The sequence below is a fragment of the Neolamprologus brichardi genome, chromosome 12 (genome assembly GCF_056152115.1).
Source record: "Neolamprologus brichardi isolate AB-2024 chromosome 12, ASM5615211v1, whole genome shotgun sequence".
In the NCBI taxonomy this organism is placed as follows: domain Eukaryota; kingdom Metazoa; phylum Chordata; class Actinopteri; order Cichliformes; family Cichlidae; genus Neolamprologus; species Neolamprologus brichardi.
The window spans coordinates 24528307-24540054 of NC_142115.1; the positions used below are offsets into that span (position 1 = coordinate 24528307).

Here is an 11748-nt window from a genome sequence, read left to right on the forward strand (position 1 = left end):
ATCCTTCCATCCCTGGAACTGTGAAAAGAGAGGCAGATGTTTCCTTTACCAACATTTCCCACCCACTTTCCCTTCCTCCCTCACCGCGTCTTGCGTAGCATGTGCACAGAGACATAAAATCACCCACGCACACACTCCAACCAAAGTGATAGATTTAAATCCAGCCTCCTGTCCACCTGAATCCAGTCAGTTTCCTTTGCTTATCTGAAAACAGTTGCATTCACTTTCTCTCTGTCTCTTCTGTTAACACACACTAACGTACACATCAGCGCACAGAGTATATACACCATCGCATTTATCAAAGTTTTTATAACACAGTTTGCTTGACTTTAAACACATAGCAGGGAGGGAACCTCAGTCTAAACACTCAGAACACAGATACACACGGTCTCCTAAAACAGCCCACACTTGGACAGACTCCAGGGTCCGACTTCAAAACTGCTAAGCACTTCAACACTTTCTCGAGTTTATCAGGTTCATGCCGTTATATACATAACATGAGTGTGACATGACGAACTCGTGTCACGCTCATACGAGTTGTGAAACTAAGAGTGGAACAAAGTGACACTGGTCAGCAGCAGTGTTATTAATTACCAGTTAAGTGATCACAGATTTGCAGATGTAGTCAGTCTAATCAAGTGAAATCATGTTAAACGTGAAAAAATCTAAAGCCTGTGTTATGCAGTTTATTATGCATGATATTATCAGTGGGTTAAGTATTATCTATAAGGTTGCTTCTACTTCCCAACTAAATTAAAGTTTCCAGTAGATAAATGCATACTATCATCAATACAAAAGGGCAAGTGCTCAGAAAGTAGACAACGAGAGATAAAGACAATATTAGAAGAAGAACTGAAAAGCGTGTGTTGGAGGCATTGCTTCGCGCTTCAGGGTTGCAGTGGGACATGTGACATTTGGGTCTTGGGTATCAGCCTGTGTGTTTGTGTGTGTGTTTGTGTGTGTGCATGTGTGTGATGAGGCCAAGCTGACTGGGGAGCCAGTGTACGCAAACCTTTCAAGCAACTCATTCAGAGTGATTATTAGGGCTCAACATCATAAGACATGGCCTTAGGCAAGGAGTAGTGCAATATCAAGGGATACAGTCTGTGTGTGTGTTTGTCTGCCTTACTGTGCAACAGCACCATGTAAATAAAGTAAATAATTATTTGATCCCCTGCTGAATTTGTAAGTTTGCTCGCAAAAAGTTATCCTTCTCTAATTTTTATTGTAGTTTCTTTTTAATGGAGAGTGACAGGATATCAACCAAAGATCCAGAAAAGAATGCAGTACATAACAGTTATAAATTGATTTAAATGTCATTGAGTGAAAAAAGTGTTATCCAAAAGTAAAAATGACTTAGTACTCAGTGAAGAAACCTTTGATCACCAGATTTATTTGCTGCTGCTTAGCAACTCACAAGTTTAGCTCCCTCCACTCATTTTCTATAAGGTTGAGGTCTGGGGACTAGCATCTAAGCCCCTCCATGACCTTAATGTGCTTTTTCTTTAGCCACTCATTTGCTGCTACGGCGTTATGTTTTGGGTTATTGTCATATTGGAAGACAGATTCATGACCCATCTTCGGTATTCTGGATGAGGAAAGGATCAGATAATTTCTTTGTAAATTATCAAACTTACACATTCAGGAGGGGGATCACAAAATTGTTTCTCTTACTGCCTCTAAGCATCTCTCACAACTGTGAAACCCAGATGGATCAGGGTTGGTAATAGCATCACTTCATGTGACTTTCAGCAGTTACACACAGTAAAGGATTAGTTCTTTCACACACATAAAGACACACATGGATAACTGAAATAAATTTGACGGATGCTGTTTAGATTTTAAATCACACATGGTGGTTTAAGTGTGACACATCACTGCCCACCACAGGCCTCTCTTCATCAAGTACCCTTTTAGGAAGGAGTCTTTTGAGCTAAGAGTAACTTCATCGGGATAATGTAAAATATTGAAAATAGTGATTTACTTTCTTAATCTCGTCCAAATGCTTTTGGAAGTCCATTACCTCACTTTAGTGCATCTTTAATGTGTCTAGTTCATGGACACAAATAAATATGCACCTATATGCTTCTTCTGGTAGAAAACAGAGGGTCAGATTAAATAAATATAGGTAGGGGTCAAAGGGAGGTTGTGTTGAAAGTTACTAAAAGGGAGGATGAAATCTTTGCACTTCTATAAGGTCTATTATTTATAAAATATTAAATCAGGATGTTAAATGTTTTAATGTAGTTAGGTAGCACATTTTAAACAGCTAAACTTCCATCCATATGCATAGTCTTTAGCAACTATAGAAGATTCATCATTCATCAAACGGCTCCCTTGAGCAGCATTCTGCAGAAGCGTCAGCGAGGTGCTGTGCCGGGATCTCTCCTGCTGGAACAATGTTAATGGAGATGACTTTGGCGGTGATCACGTCCTCTCACTCAGCACCCTCTGCTTAGCTTTGCTCTTACATAACACACAGTATTTATAGGGGGGTGAGTAAGTGTGTGTTTGGTGTGTGTGTGTGAGTGTGTTGGGGGGGGTGATCTCACAGCTTTATTCATAGTGGGTGTCGTCCCTCTCCAGAGACTGGGCTGATGCAGGAGTTTGTAGGAAGAGTGTGGGTGGTGTTATAGAACTTCTTAGATCTACTGATTGTGTGTGTGTGTGTGTGTGTGTGTGTGTGTGTGTGTGTGTGTGTGTGTGTGTGTGTGTGTGTGTGTGTGTGTGTTGTACCTATCAAGGGCAGCACTGGTGGCCATACTTCGAGCAAATCCTTTGACGCCGTACTGTCTGAAGTAGGGGATGGTGGAGAGGTTAGCACCCATGATGGCCACCGAGTCTGATGGGTTCACAAAGAAGCCATTTTCTCCAAGGATCATGTATCGGTCCTGAGAACATCACAAAACCATAAAGTGCTTTGTGAGTCCTGTGTAGTTAGTTAGCCTAACTGCATTAATTAACCCTTTTTATAGTACATGTATTGCCAACAAACCCCACAAAAAGACCAAAACAAATTGCTTAATTCTCCTCAGGCCACCATTGTTGTATGTCCCTTCATTACAATGAATATAGCAACTCTAGTTTATTTTGAGTCCGTCCCCAGCACTCCATCCTGCTGCCGTAAATACTTTTGAACTCACCAAATAATGACTTAAATAGTAATGAGCTGAATTCTGCTGAAGGGATAGGGAAACTGTCACATTTAAGACACTGATTAGAACATTGTTGGTCTTTTTATGAGCGTTACTGATAATGACGAAACATATGAAACAACATCCTTTAAGGACAAAGTGTGGTTGTATCACAAACATTCACATTACTATAAATTATCTTTAGTAGACGGTTACAAAACATAGAACAGTACAAGTAACAAATTCTCAGTATTATCCCCCCACCCCCCCAGGATTCATTATTACTGTGGGGAGCGTAGAAGATATCGGTTACTATATATCCCCAAAAAAGAAACATCCACCCAGTATGATAATAACCACCGGTGCTAATCACAGTGAAGATACCGATCCTTGGGGGAGAAACAGAGCAGATGTGATGTAATTCTCCTGATGTTACACTACTAAGCAAACAGTGTGTGCCTGTGTCTGTTTATACAGAATAAATGTCTATTGGATGACATTGTGGAAAAAGTGAGACGCCCGTTGGATTATTGTGCATGCACTGCAACTTCGCACCCATTGCCTTCACTCCTGAAATCAACGTGCAATTATAAACAAATAAAAAATAAATAAGGATTTCTCTGCTGTCTCTGGCTGGAGTCAATACCTTGGATTTAGCTTTTATAGCAATAAAAGTTAGCTAGGCTTAAAGAAATGAATGAATAGATTGTGGAGCAACATGGCATGTAAATACCACAAAAAGGATCTATTTAATTATTTAATATTATGGATTATTAGAGATATTATGTATGTATGAGAACTAAAACAGCCACAGCCACTTAAATATGTTCTTAAATATGATCCCAGCGCACACTTAGGTCAGTATTTTCTGTTTCTTTTTAAAAATATTTTTTTTAATTACTTATTAAACCAAATTTTGAAGGATATATATATATCACCATCATTTGCAGGAGTCTCAGTTACTAAAGATCTCTTAATGCATTTTCCAATCCCTGTATTTTAATTTCCTTTTAAGCCAAATCCAGTTGAAGGAATACTGGACAATTCACAGGGGACAGCTCATAATGTTCTTTAGGAACATCCTCCTGTGCAGTACAGATTAATAAGACCTCAGAAACATCCCTAAAATGTACAGTAAGTGATTTTGAGTATTACCTATTAATTTTTGCATTTACGTTTTTGTGCACTTCTTCCTTTGTCCTGCTTAATAAGAGTGTTTGCAGTACAACACAGATCAAAATAGGTTTTAGTGGAAAATTGACGGTCATCCTATTGCATGTTATTTTATCCAGTTTTTGAATAACTTGGGGGTCTGTGTAAACGTTTCACATGTCGCCTTAAATCTGTTGTTTTTTTCACGGTTGTTTGTTTTTTAAGGCAAACAGTACTGAAGCAGCTTTCCCATCAAGACAGCCCAGAAGACATCCTACATGACTTTTGTCATTGTGCAGAAAATGATTATCTATATGTAAGAAATTGGTTCTAAGGTTATGTAACTTTCTCCTTGCTCCCTTTTTTCCGGTGTAAATTAGTAGCCAGTTGTCAAAGGATGAATGTCCTGGGCAGAGGTAATCTTAAGAGTACAATTTTTCTTTAATAAAACTTTGAGTTTGAGTTCTTTAGGTCCTGCGCATGTTTCACAATATAAGCAGTGAAGCCTTTCTGTTTCCTGAAATAATAGAGGGCTTTTAATTTGAAACTTAAACAGGAAATCTTGTTTGTATAAAGCGTTTACTGTGGTAACCAAACATTAACAGAGGTACGCGACACACTCTGTGATTACTGAATTATATTAAAAGCCACTTCTGGCTGTTCCCTTGTCACAGTGGATTGCCACAGTAGGTAGCACTGTTGTTTTGTTTGACTTGGCAGTTTTATGCATGATGCCTTTCCTGACAAAACCCCAAAGTGGATTTGTGTCTTCAGGTAGAATTGTACCAGCAACCTGTCATTTGTGAAGGAAATGTGTAAACCACTATTATATGGTACACTTGAAAAGTATCAGAGCATGGGTGTAGTGCTTTTCAGCACCACTACACCCATGTAGTCTTGAATAAATGATTGCACATTCTGGAGTAGGACTTCTAGCAAATGGCTTACCCCATCTGCATCAAATGCCGCCCCAAAGCCAAAGTCGCCTCCTTTCATGGACTCTACCAGAGAGGTGGCATAAGTCAGGTTGGGCTCAGGAGGTCGGCCACCAAAGTCCTCCAGAGGTACACAGTTTACAGCAGAGTTAGCAGGAGCTCCCAACTCATCACACAGAATCCTACGTACATAGGGGCCCATCACTGTAACAAAGCAAAAAGTGAGTAGAAGTTAGCAGAATAATATGAATAACAGTAACTGCAGTGCAGGGCTTACAGGATGTATGATGATGAACTGACCTCCGTTCATGGCATCTATGTGTATTTTAGGCTGATCTGGTCCTGTGAGGAGACTTTTAATGGCAGTGAAGTCAAAGATGTTTCGTAGCATTTGTAGATACACTTCAACCGTGTCTACAATCTCCACTGGATAGAGACAGAAGAACCTGTTAGTACTGGATGAGAGTATGTTTTTTTCTGTGCATTTTGAGTGACAGAAAGAGGGGTTCTACTAGCATCACACAACAGGAAAGTTTGTAGCAATGTGGGGGGGAAATCCACGCTTGTGGATAATACTGAAGAATTCAGAATGATGCAGAGATGCTTTTTAACTAAACATGCACGAATGTTGTACCTCTGAAAGGTTTGAATTTGTTCTCGAGGTCAAACTCCTGTCTTCCGAGCCTAGAGAGATCAATGCGGAGATCGGGGCATATGGCGTACTCCTCGAGTGTCCGGCTCACCTGGTAGATCCTCTCCATCACTGTGTCTGGAGAGGGCCCTGCCAGACAGAGAAACAAAGACAATGAAAATGCATCCCTCACTGGTGTTACAACTCCTGGCAGTGCAAGAGTCTTTGGATACATGTATGAGTTTACTTAACTGCCCATCCATGAGAAGGTGTGGCACAAACGCATGCTTAGAGAAACTTGTAATGTTATTAAAGTTTTATTTGGTGCCCTAGATTTTTTAACTTTAACAAATCACCTGTATTTGTCAATTCTGATATCACACTCCATTTTATATCATGGCCTAGGAGCCAAGTTGTAACATTAGCATTAATTTTTGCCGCAAATGTTTTTTTTTTAATCAAATTGTCTCAAACTTCTATTTTTGACTTTAAAATCAGAGTCAGATGGAAAAGGAAATGTATTTTCTAAATCCTCACCTCCATTTGCCACATTGAACTTGATTCCAAAGTCTCCTCCAGGGCCTCCAGGATTGTGACTTGCCGTAAGGATAATCCCTCCAATGGCCTTGATCTTCCTGATGATGCAGGAAACCGCAGGGGTGGACAGGAGCCCACTGTGGCCAATTACCAGACGACCAATCTGTGCATAACCAATATTAGTGAGAAGCAATAATGGTTTCATATCATTCCAGATATCACCTGGTCTAAAATCATAATATAATATAATATCTTTGTGTTTCAAAAAGAGTCATAATGCTTTATAAAAACAGAATGCAACATATTTGTAAAAAAGGTTAAAAATGTTTGTTCCATTTTCAATCAAACATATGCTTTGAATTTTTTTGAAATCCAATCCATTTGTTTCTCTCCTGATCTCAAAAAGTTAAAAATCACTTCCTGTCCCAAAGAATCTTGTCATTCTGCAGGCGACTAATTGGCTGCCTGCTTTAAAAGGCAAATGATCTCCCTCTAGAAGGATGCCTAAATAACAGAACTACGCCTCTATTTATACTAAAGTGGTAATACCACCAACATAATTCTCCTGCATACCAGCTTCTCTAAATAAAATTGTCCTCACTGGAGAGGAATTTGCTCTCCTGGCATCCTCTAAACATCCGGGATGTTGCATGTGTATATAAAGGACAGATCGGAAAGTGAGGGAAAGCCCTAACAAATGGAATCTTCTCAGTAACCAGTGTTGAGAAGGATAGCACATGCACTGAGTGGGTAGTTGGCAAGTGTTTCTATTATCCTTCTGGTTCTTTTCCTTGCAGTATGACAGGGGATCCCCAGCATGTAGACTTAGCCCTTGATAGATTGAACACCGAGGTGTGGGCAGTGTGTTGGCGGTGGTGGGGGGCAGACGTAGGCAGGAAAATAGAGCAGGATGGATGGAAGTGCTGATAAGGCTGACACCAGAAGACATTTGGCTGGACCAGCAGAAAGAATTTTTTTTTAAACGCACTGATCCCCAAAACAAATTATATTCCTTTCCAATTTTCCTTTGGAACTTTTCCAAGCCAACTGCAAAGATCTCACAGCCTAAGAGCTGCAGGGATTTTCCTCCTCAGTGCCTCACTTTGTCTTCTTATTTTAACCTATTTGCAGCTGACTTGTTAAATTCAATTCAGCAGATTTGTATGTATCAGTATCAACAATTACTGCAAATGTGAAACAATTATAAGCAACTGCACAATTCTGATTTATTATAAAACTCCCAAAGTCTCACCAGAAGTAGCAGAATAACATCTGATGACCCTAAATTTCCCAGCCCAGTAAAGTGTTCCATCTCTGTGTTAATGATTTAAATATATGTGCAGATCAAAAGAAGCCATAGGCTACATTAACATCCTGAGTTTGTTGGTGAAGTTGAATAATTATTCCGTTTATGAACCCGCTGGTCTTCCATTCCAACAAGAAGTGTTTTTCTAAAAGCGTTTAAGCCTGCTTGTAGTAACTCTTACACCAACGCAGAGCAGAACAGTGACAGTGACTCCTGCATGCTGACAGAGAGGAACAAATGCATGACACTGGTGGTCGCCCTATTCTTACCCCGTTGGCAGCTGCCATTTGCACTATCACCTCGATGGCAGCTCGGCTGAAGTAGCGGCCGTCGCTGCCCACCACCATGGTGCAACCCTGTCGGTCCCGCAGGTCGATGGAGGACAGCACGCTCTGGATGTAGTTCTGCAAGTAGTTTTTCTTCCCCTCGAACACCGCAGTCTTCCTCCGCAGTCCATTGGTACCGGGCCGCTGGTCCTCGAAGGGGGCGGTTTGGACCGTCACCACCGGGATCGGGCTCGTCTCCATCCTCTTTAACCGATCAAGCAAGTTTGGTGGAGTTTTTTGTTTGTTTGTTTTGTTTTGTAGGATTTTACAGCACTGAGTACAAAAATAAGTTTGATAGAAACAGCTCAAAGATGCAACTTGTCAGTCTAGAGTGAAGTAAAGGTTGTTTCCCCACCGTCGAGGAAAAAAGCGGTGACAGCAGTCCCACACAGGGACGAAGTGGCTATAGTGACAAGAAACAGCCAATCAAAAATGTTTTCACCTCGACCCAAGCCAGGAGTCGCATCCTATAGTACTGGCTGAGCTAAGCAGCCACCAGCACTCTCCTCCTCTGCTGGCGGACAACTCCCTCTTCTAATAAGCCTGAACAACTGACTATGAAGAAAAAAATAAGGGAGGGGTGGACTCGTCAAAACTCACAATCAGCTGAGCCTCCGGCCAAAAATAGACATCTGACTGATGGCAAAAGGGAATTGTGTCGGCACCGGTCTGCAACCGGACACGCCTGTGTGTGTGTTTGTGTGTGCTTTTCACACTAACCCACAGGCCATTACTATAGTCACAGAAATCTAGAAGTATCAGAGTGTACCGTTTTTATTTAATTGTTATTATTTTCTGAATTGAAAATGTTTTGATAGATCTTGAATTCTGTGTGTTCTGTAAATTCTTAAGTAGCCCATCCCATAACACGGGCCAACTTCAGTGCGCTAACATCTGCTCCAATATTTTGGAAACAGCGCGACCTTGAGGCAGAATGGAAAAAGTGACTTTTAAATATCATTATTATTATTTTGTATACTTGATGAAACACGTAAACGTGAGCGTACCAATTAGGGATACAGAGTTTCATTTCTAAAACCTGCTGATTAACTCTCATTTGAGTGAGTTTCATTATTTAATCAGCAATGACCAGTGCGAATTTAAGGCCTGCGTTTGCATAGCTTTTATTCATTTCCTGGTTGGAAATGTGTTTTTATAATTTGACATTGACTTACTTTAATAAAATCTGATTTTTGTCATCATTCTCGTAGCCTGCAGAGTACAAGTGAGTTCAGTTGATCAAGAGGAAGCAGGCCAACACAATGTTGAACCCTTACAGTAAATACTGTCAGTTAAATTATAGTAGGTCATTTTTGCTGTAGCTAAAATAAAGGTTTGGCATCACCTGTACTTCAGGTACAAATATTAATAAAGACTACAGAAAATATAGAAAATCTAAGTGTTTTTCAAACTTACACACAAACAATAATTTCTGCTCTGAGTAAATCCACCTACAGCTCTCACGAGCACTGTGCACTGACTCAGATTATAACAAAACTTGCAATCGTTTCCCACATATTAATTTTATTTTGCCACGTTACTTAATAAAAAAAAAACACATTCACATTGACGAAGTTTTCCTCTGAAGCAACCTTGACAAATATATTACAACACATCTTATTTACAGACATAACGCACATAAATATCATGCAATAAAAAAAACATTTCTTTAAGAAATGAACTACGCCAAACATACAGACACTGTAAAGTGTTTTCAAAGGGTTCAGCAACGAGGGTACGACAGTCTGAGGTGCTCGTTTATAAAAGGAGCAGTGCTCAGGATGGGAGGAGGGCAAAACTGATTCCTTGAAGGCTGCAGGAGGGTCGGAACCAAACAGGCAGCAGGGCCAGGCATGAGTTGACCGTAACCGAGAGCACCGTGCGGGCCTTGCTGTGGATTTGAGTTGTGCTGACTGATAGAAGAGGGTCTGCTCATGATACTGTCGATGCTGAAGGAGCACTTTGCCTGTGGGCCGGATTTCGGCTCAGCTGGTTCTGCTGCGCAAAGCTGTGCTCTTAAGTCTTTAGGCCCAACGCACTTTCCGTGGCTGTTCAGGGGTTGTGGTAGGAGGTGGTAGGACGAGGAAGGCATCACGATGCTTTCCTGCAGGGGCATGTAACGAACAGAAGAGGCAGCCGTGTGGCTTACCTGGCCAGTTATGCTATATGGGTGTCCGTACGGCCGGTAGCAGTTAAAGCTGGAATAAAACATCAGTCCGTCTTTGCCGAACTCGGGCTGGTTTCTCTTGAACCGTTTCCTCCGGCGAAGGAAACTGCCGTTGTCGAACATGTCCTCCGAAGCAGGGTCCAGAGACCAGTAGTTGCCCTTTCCCGGGTTTCCGGGCTCCCTCGGAATCTTGATGAAACAGTCGTTAAGGGAGAGGTTGTGCCTGATCGAATTCTGCCAAGCGGGAAACTTGTCTCTGTAGTAGGGAAACTTGTTGCTAATGAAGTCACATATGCCACTAAGCGTTAGCTTCTTCAGCGGGCTCTGCAGGATAGCCATGGTGATGAGAGCAATGTAGGAGTACGGGGGCTTTACCGAGCTGCTCTGGGCTTTCCTTGAAGCCGGTGCGTCTGCGCAGAAACTGTTCTCGCTTTCCCCCGACGATTCTGGTTCTGAAGAGTCAAATTCCGCACCAGATTCTGCTGAGGAACCCGTAGAGCAATCATTTCGATAGTGGACATCCTCGCCTACTATGTCAATCGCATCCTCTTGTATAGGCAATCCGGCATGTTGTGAAGCTTCAAATTCACTTGAGAGAGTCATGGTCACACCTAAGATTTCTCACAAACGCGTAAAAACTCAACTGTGCCAAAGAGGCCTTAATGGTTTGCCGTGCGTAAAAACCAACAGGCCCCTCGACTGTGCGTAAAAGCGCATCTATTGATACTTCTTGTGCTATCGTGATGAGAGCTGTGGCTTTATATCCTAGTAAGCTGCTGCCCTGCAGGCCAGTCCCATTAACCCTCTGGACCTATCAGAGTAGCCTTACACCGCGGGGAGCCCCAGCAAGCAAACAAATGAGGAAGAGGGGATTGCGTGGTCCTGATGTGCGTAAGGGCCATTCACACAATACATAGAAACACCACGGTGCCAGTATGTTATTATTGTGTTTATTACGCGTTTTATTTCAGTTATACAAATCCTGGAAGCGGAAACAAGTCAAATTGCGCGGCGCGCACACACACACACACACACACACCTGTAACTGTCTTGTTCTAAGAAACAAATAACAAGTTAAAACTTACATTTTATATTACAAATCGCACAGCAGCAGAGTGGTGTGTGTGTGTGTGTGTGTGGGGGGGGGGGGGGGGGGGTCTTGAGAATTTTAACACCAGGCCTAGCACGTGATAAGAAATCAAGGCTTTCTCACTCGGAACCCCCTGTGGGTTCGTTTAGTTTGCCACCTCTGGATGCCCGTGGGTGGTTTGACCATGAAAATGGCCATGGTAGGGCTTCCCGCAGCCAGTTAAGAAAAGCTGCAGCAGTCGCCTTAACGAGGCCATCAGCATCAGAATCGCAGTCGGAAACGGCACAGCTGCACGGTGCGCTTTGTGTTTGCGCGCACCTCGGTTTTACAATCGCGACAAATGTAATGCAAAGCCGTTCTTAAAGCAAACCTGGCCGACATCAGACATGTGCTAAAACAGCGCTGCTGTAACATCTCCATTGCAAATGACTAAGTTGGGGAAACTCCACCCATTTCCTCACCTGACAGGA

General features: G+C 41.9%; 2 protein-coding genes across 2 annotated transcripts in view; both read right to left on the minus strand.

Moving 5' to 3' along the window:
- pgm5 (phosphoglucomutase 5) overlaps positions 1-8586 on the minus strand; it is a 29112-nt gene extending 20526 nt beyond the window's left edge. Inside the window, exons 1-6 of the mRNA XM_087849213.1 lie at positions 7965-8586; positions 6390-6552; positions 5856-6002; positions 5522-5647; positions 5235-5425; positions 2737-2891 (exon numbers count right to left, since the gene is read on the minus strand). Coding sequence (XP_087705339.1) covers positions 2737-2891; positions 5235-5425; positions 5522-5647; positions 5856-6002; positions 6390-6552; positions 7965-8222 — 1040 coding nt within the window. The 5' untranslated portion in view covers positions 8223-8586. The remainder of the gene's footprint in view (positions 1-2736; positions 2892-5234; positions 5426-5521; positions 5648-5855; positions 6003-6389; positions 6553-7964) is intronic.
- A 1021-nt stretch (positions 8587-9607) lies between these two features.
- Positions 9608-10906, minus strand: foxd5 (forkhead box D5). The gene has a single exon (XM_006789800.3). It carries the CDS (start codon positions 10789-10791, stop codon positions 9745-9747), a length of 1047 nt encoding a protein of 348 aa, XP_006789863.2. The 5' UTR covers positions 10792-10906; the 3' UTR covers positions 9608-9744.
- Between the last annotated feature and the right edge of the window lie 842 nt (positions 10907-11748).

Coding starts and splice junctions, on each gene's coding strand:
- foxd5 (XM_006789800.3), bottom strand. CDS start 10,791: ATGACTCTCTCAAGTGAATTTGAAGCTTCACAACATGCCGGATTGCCT.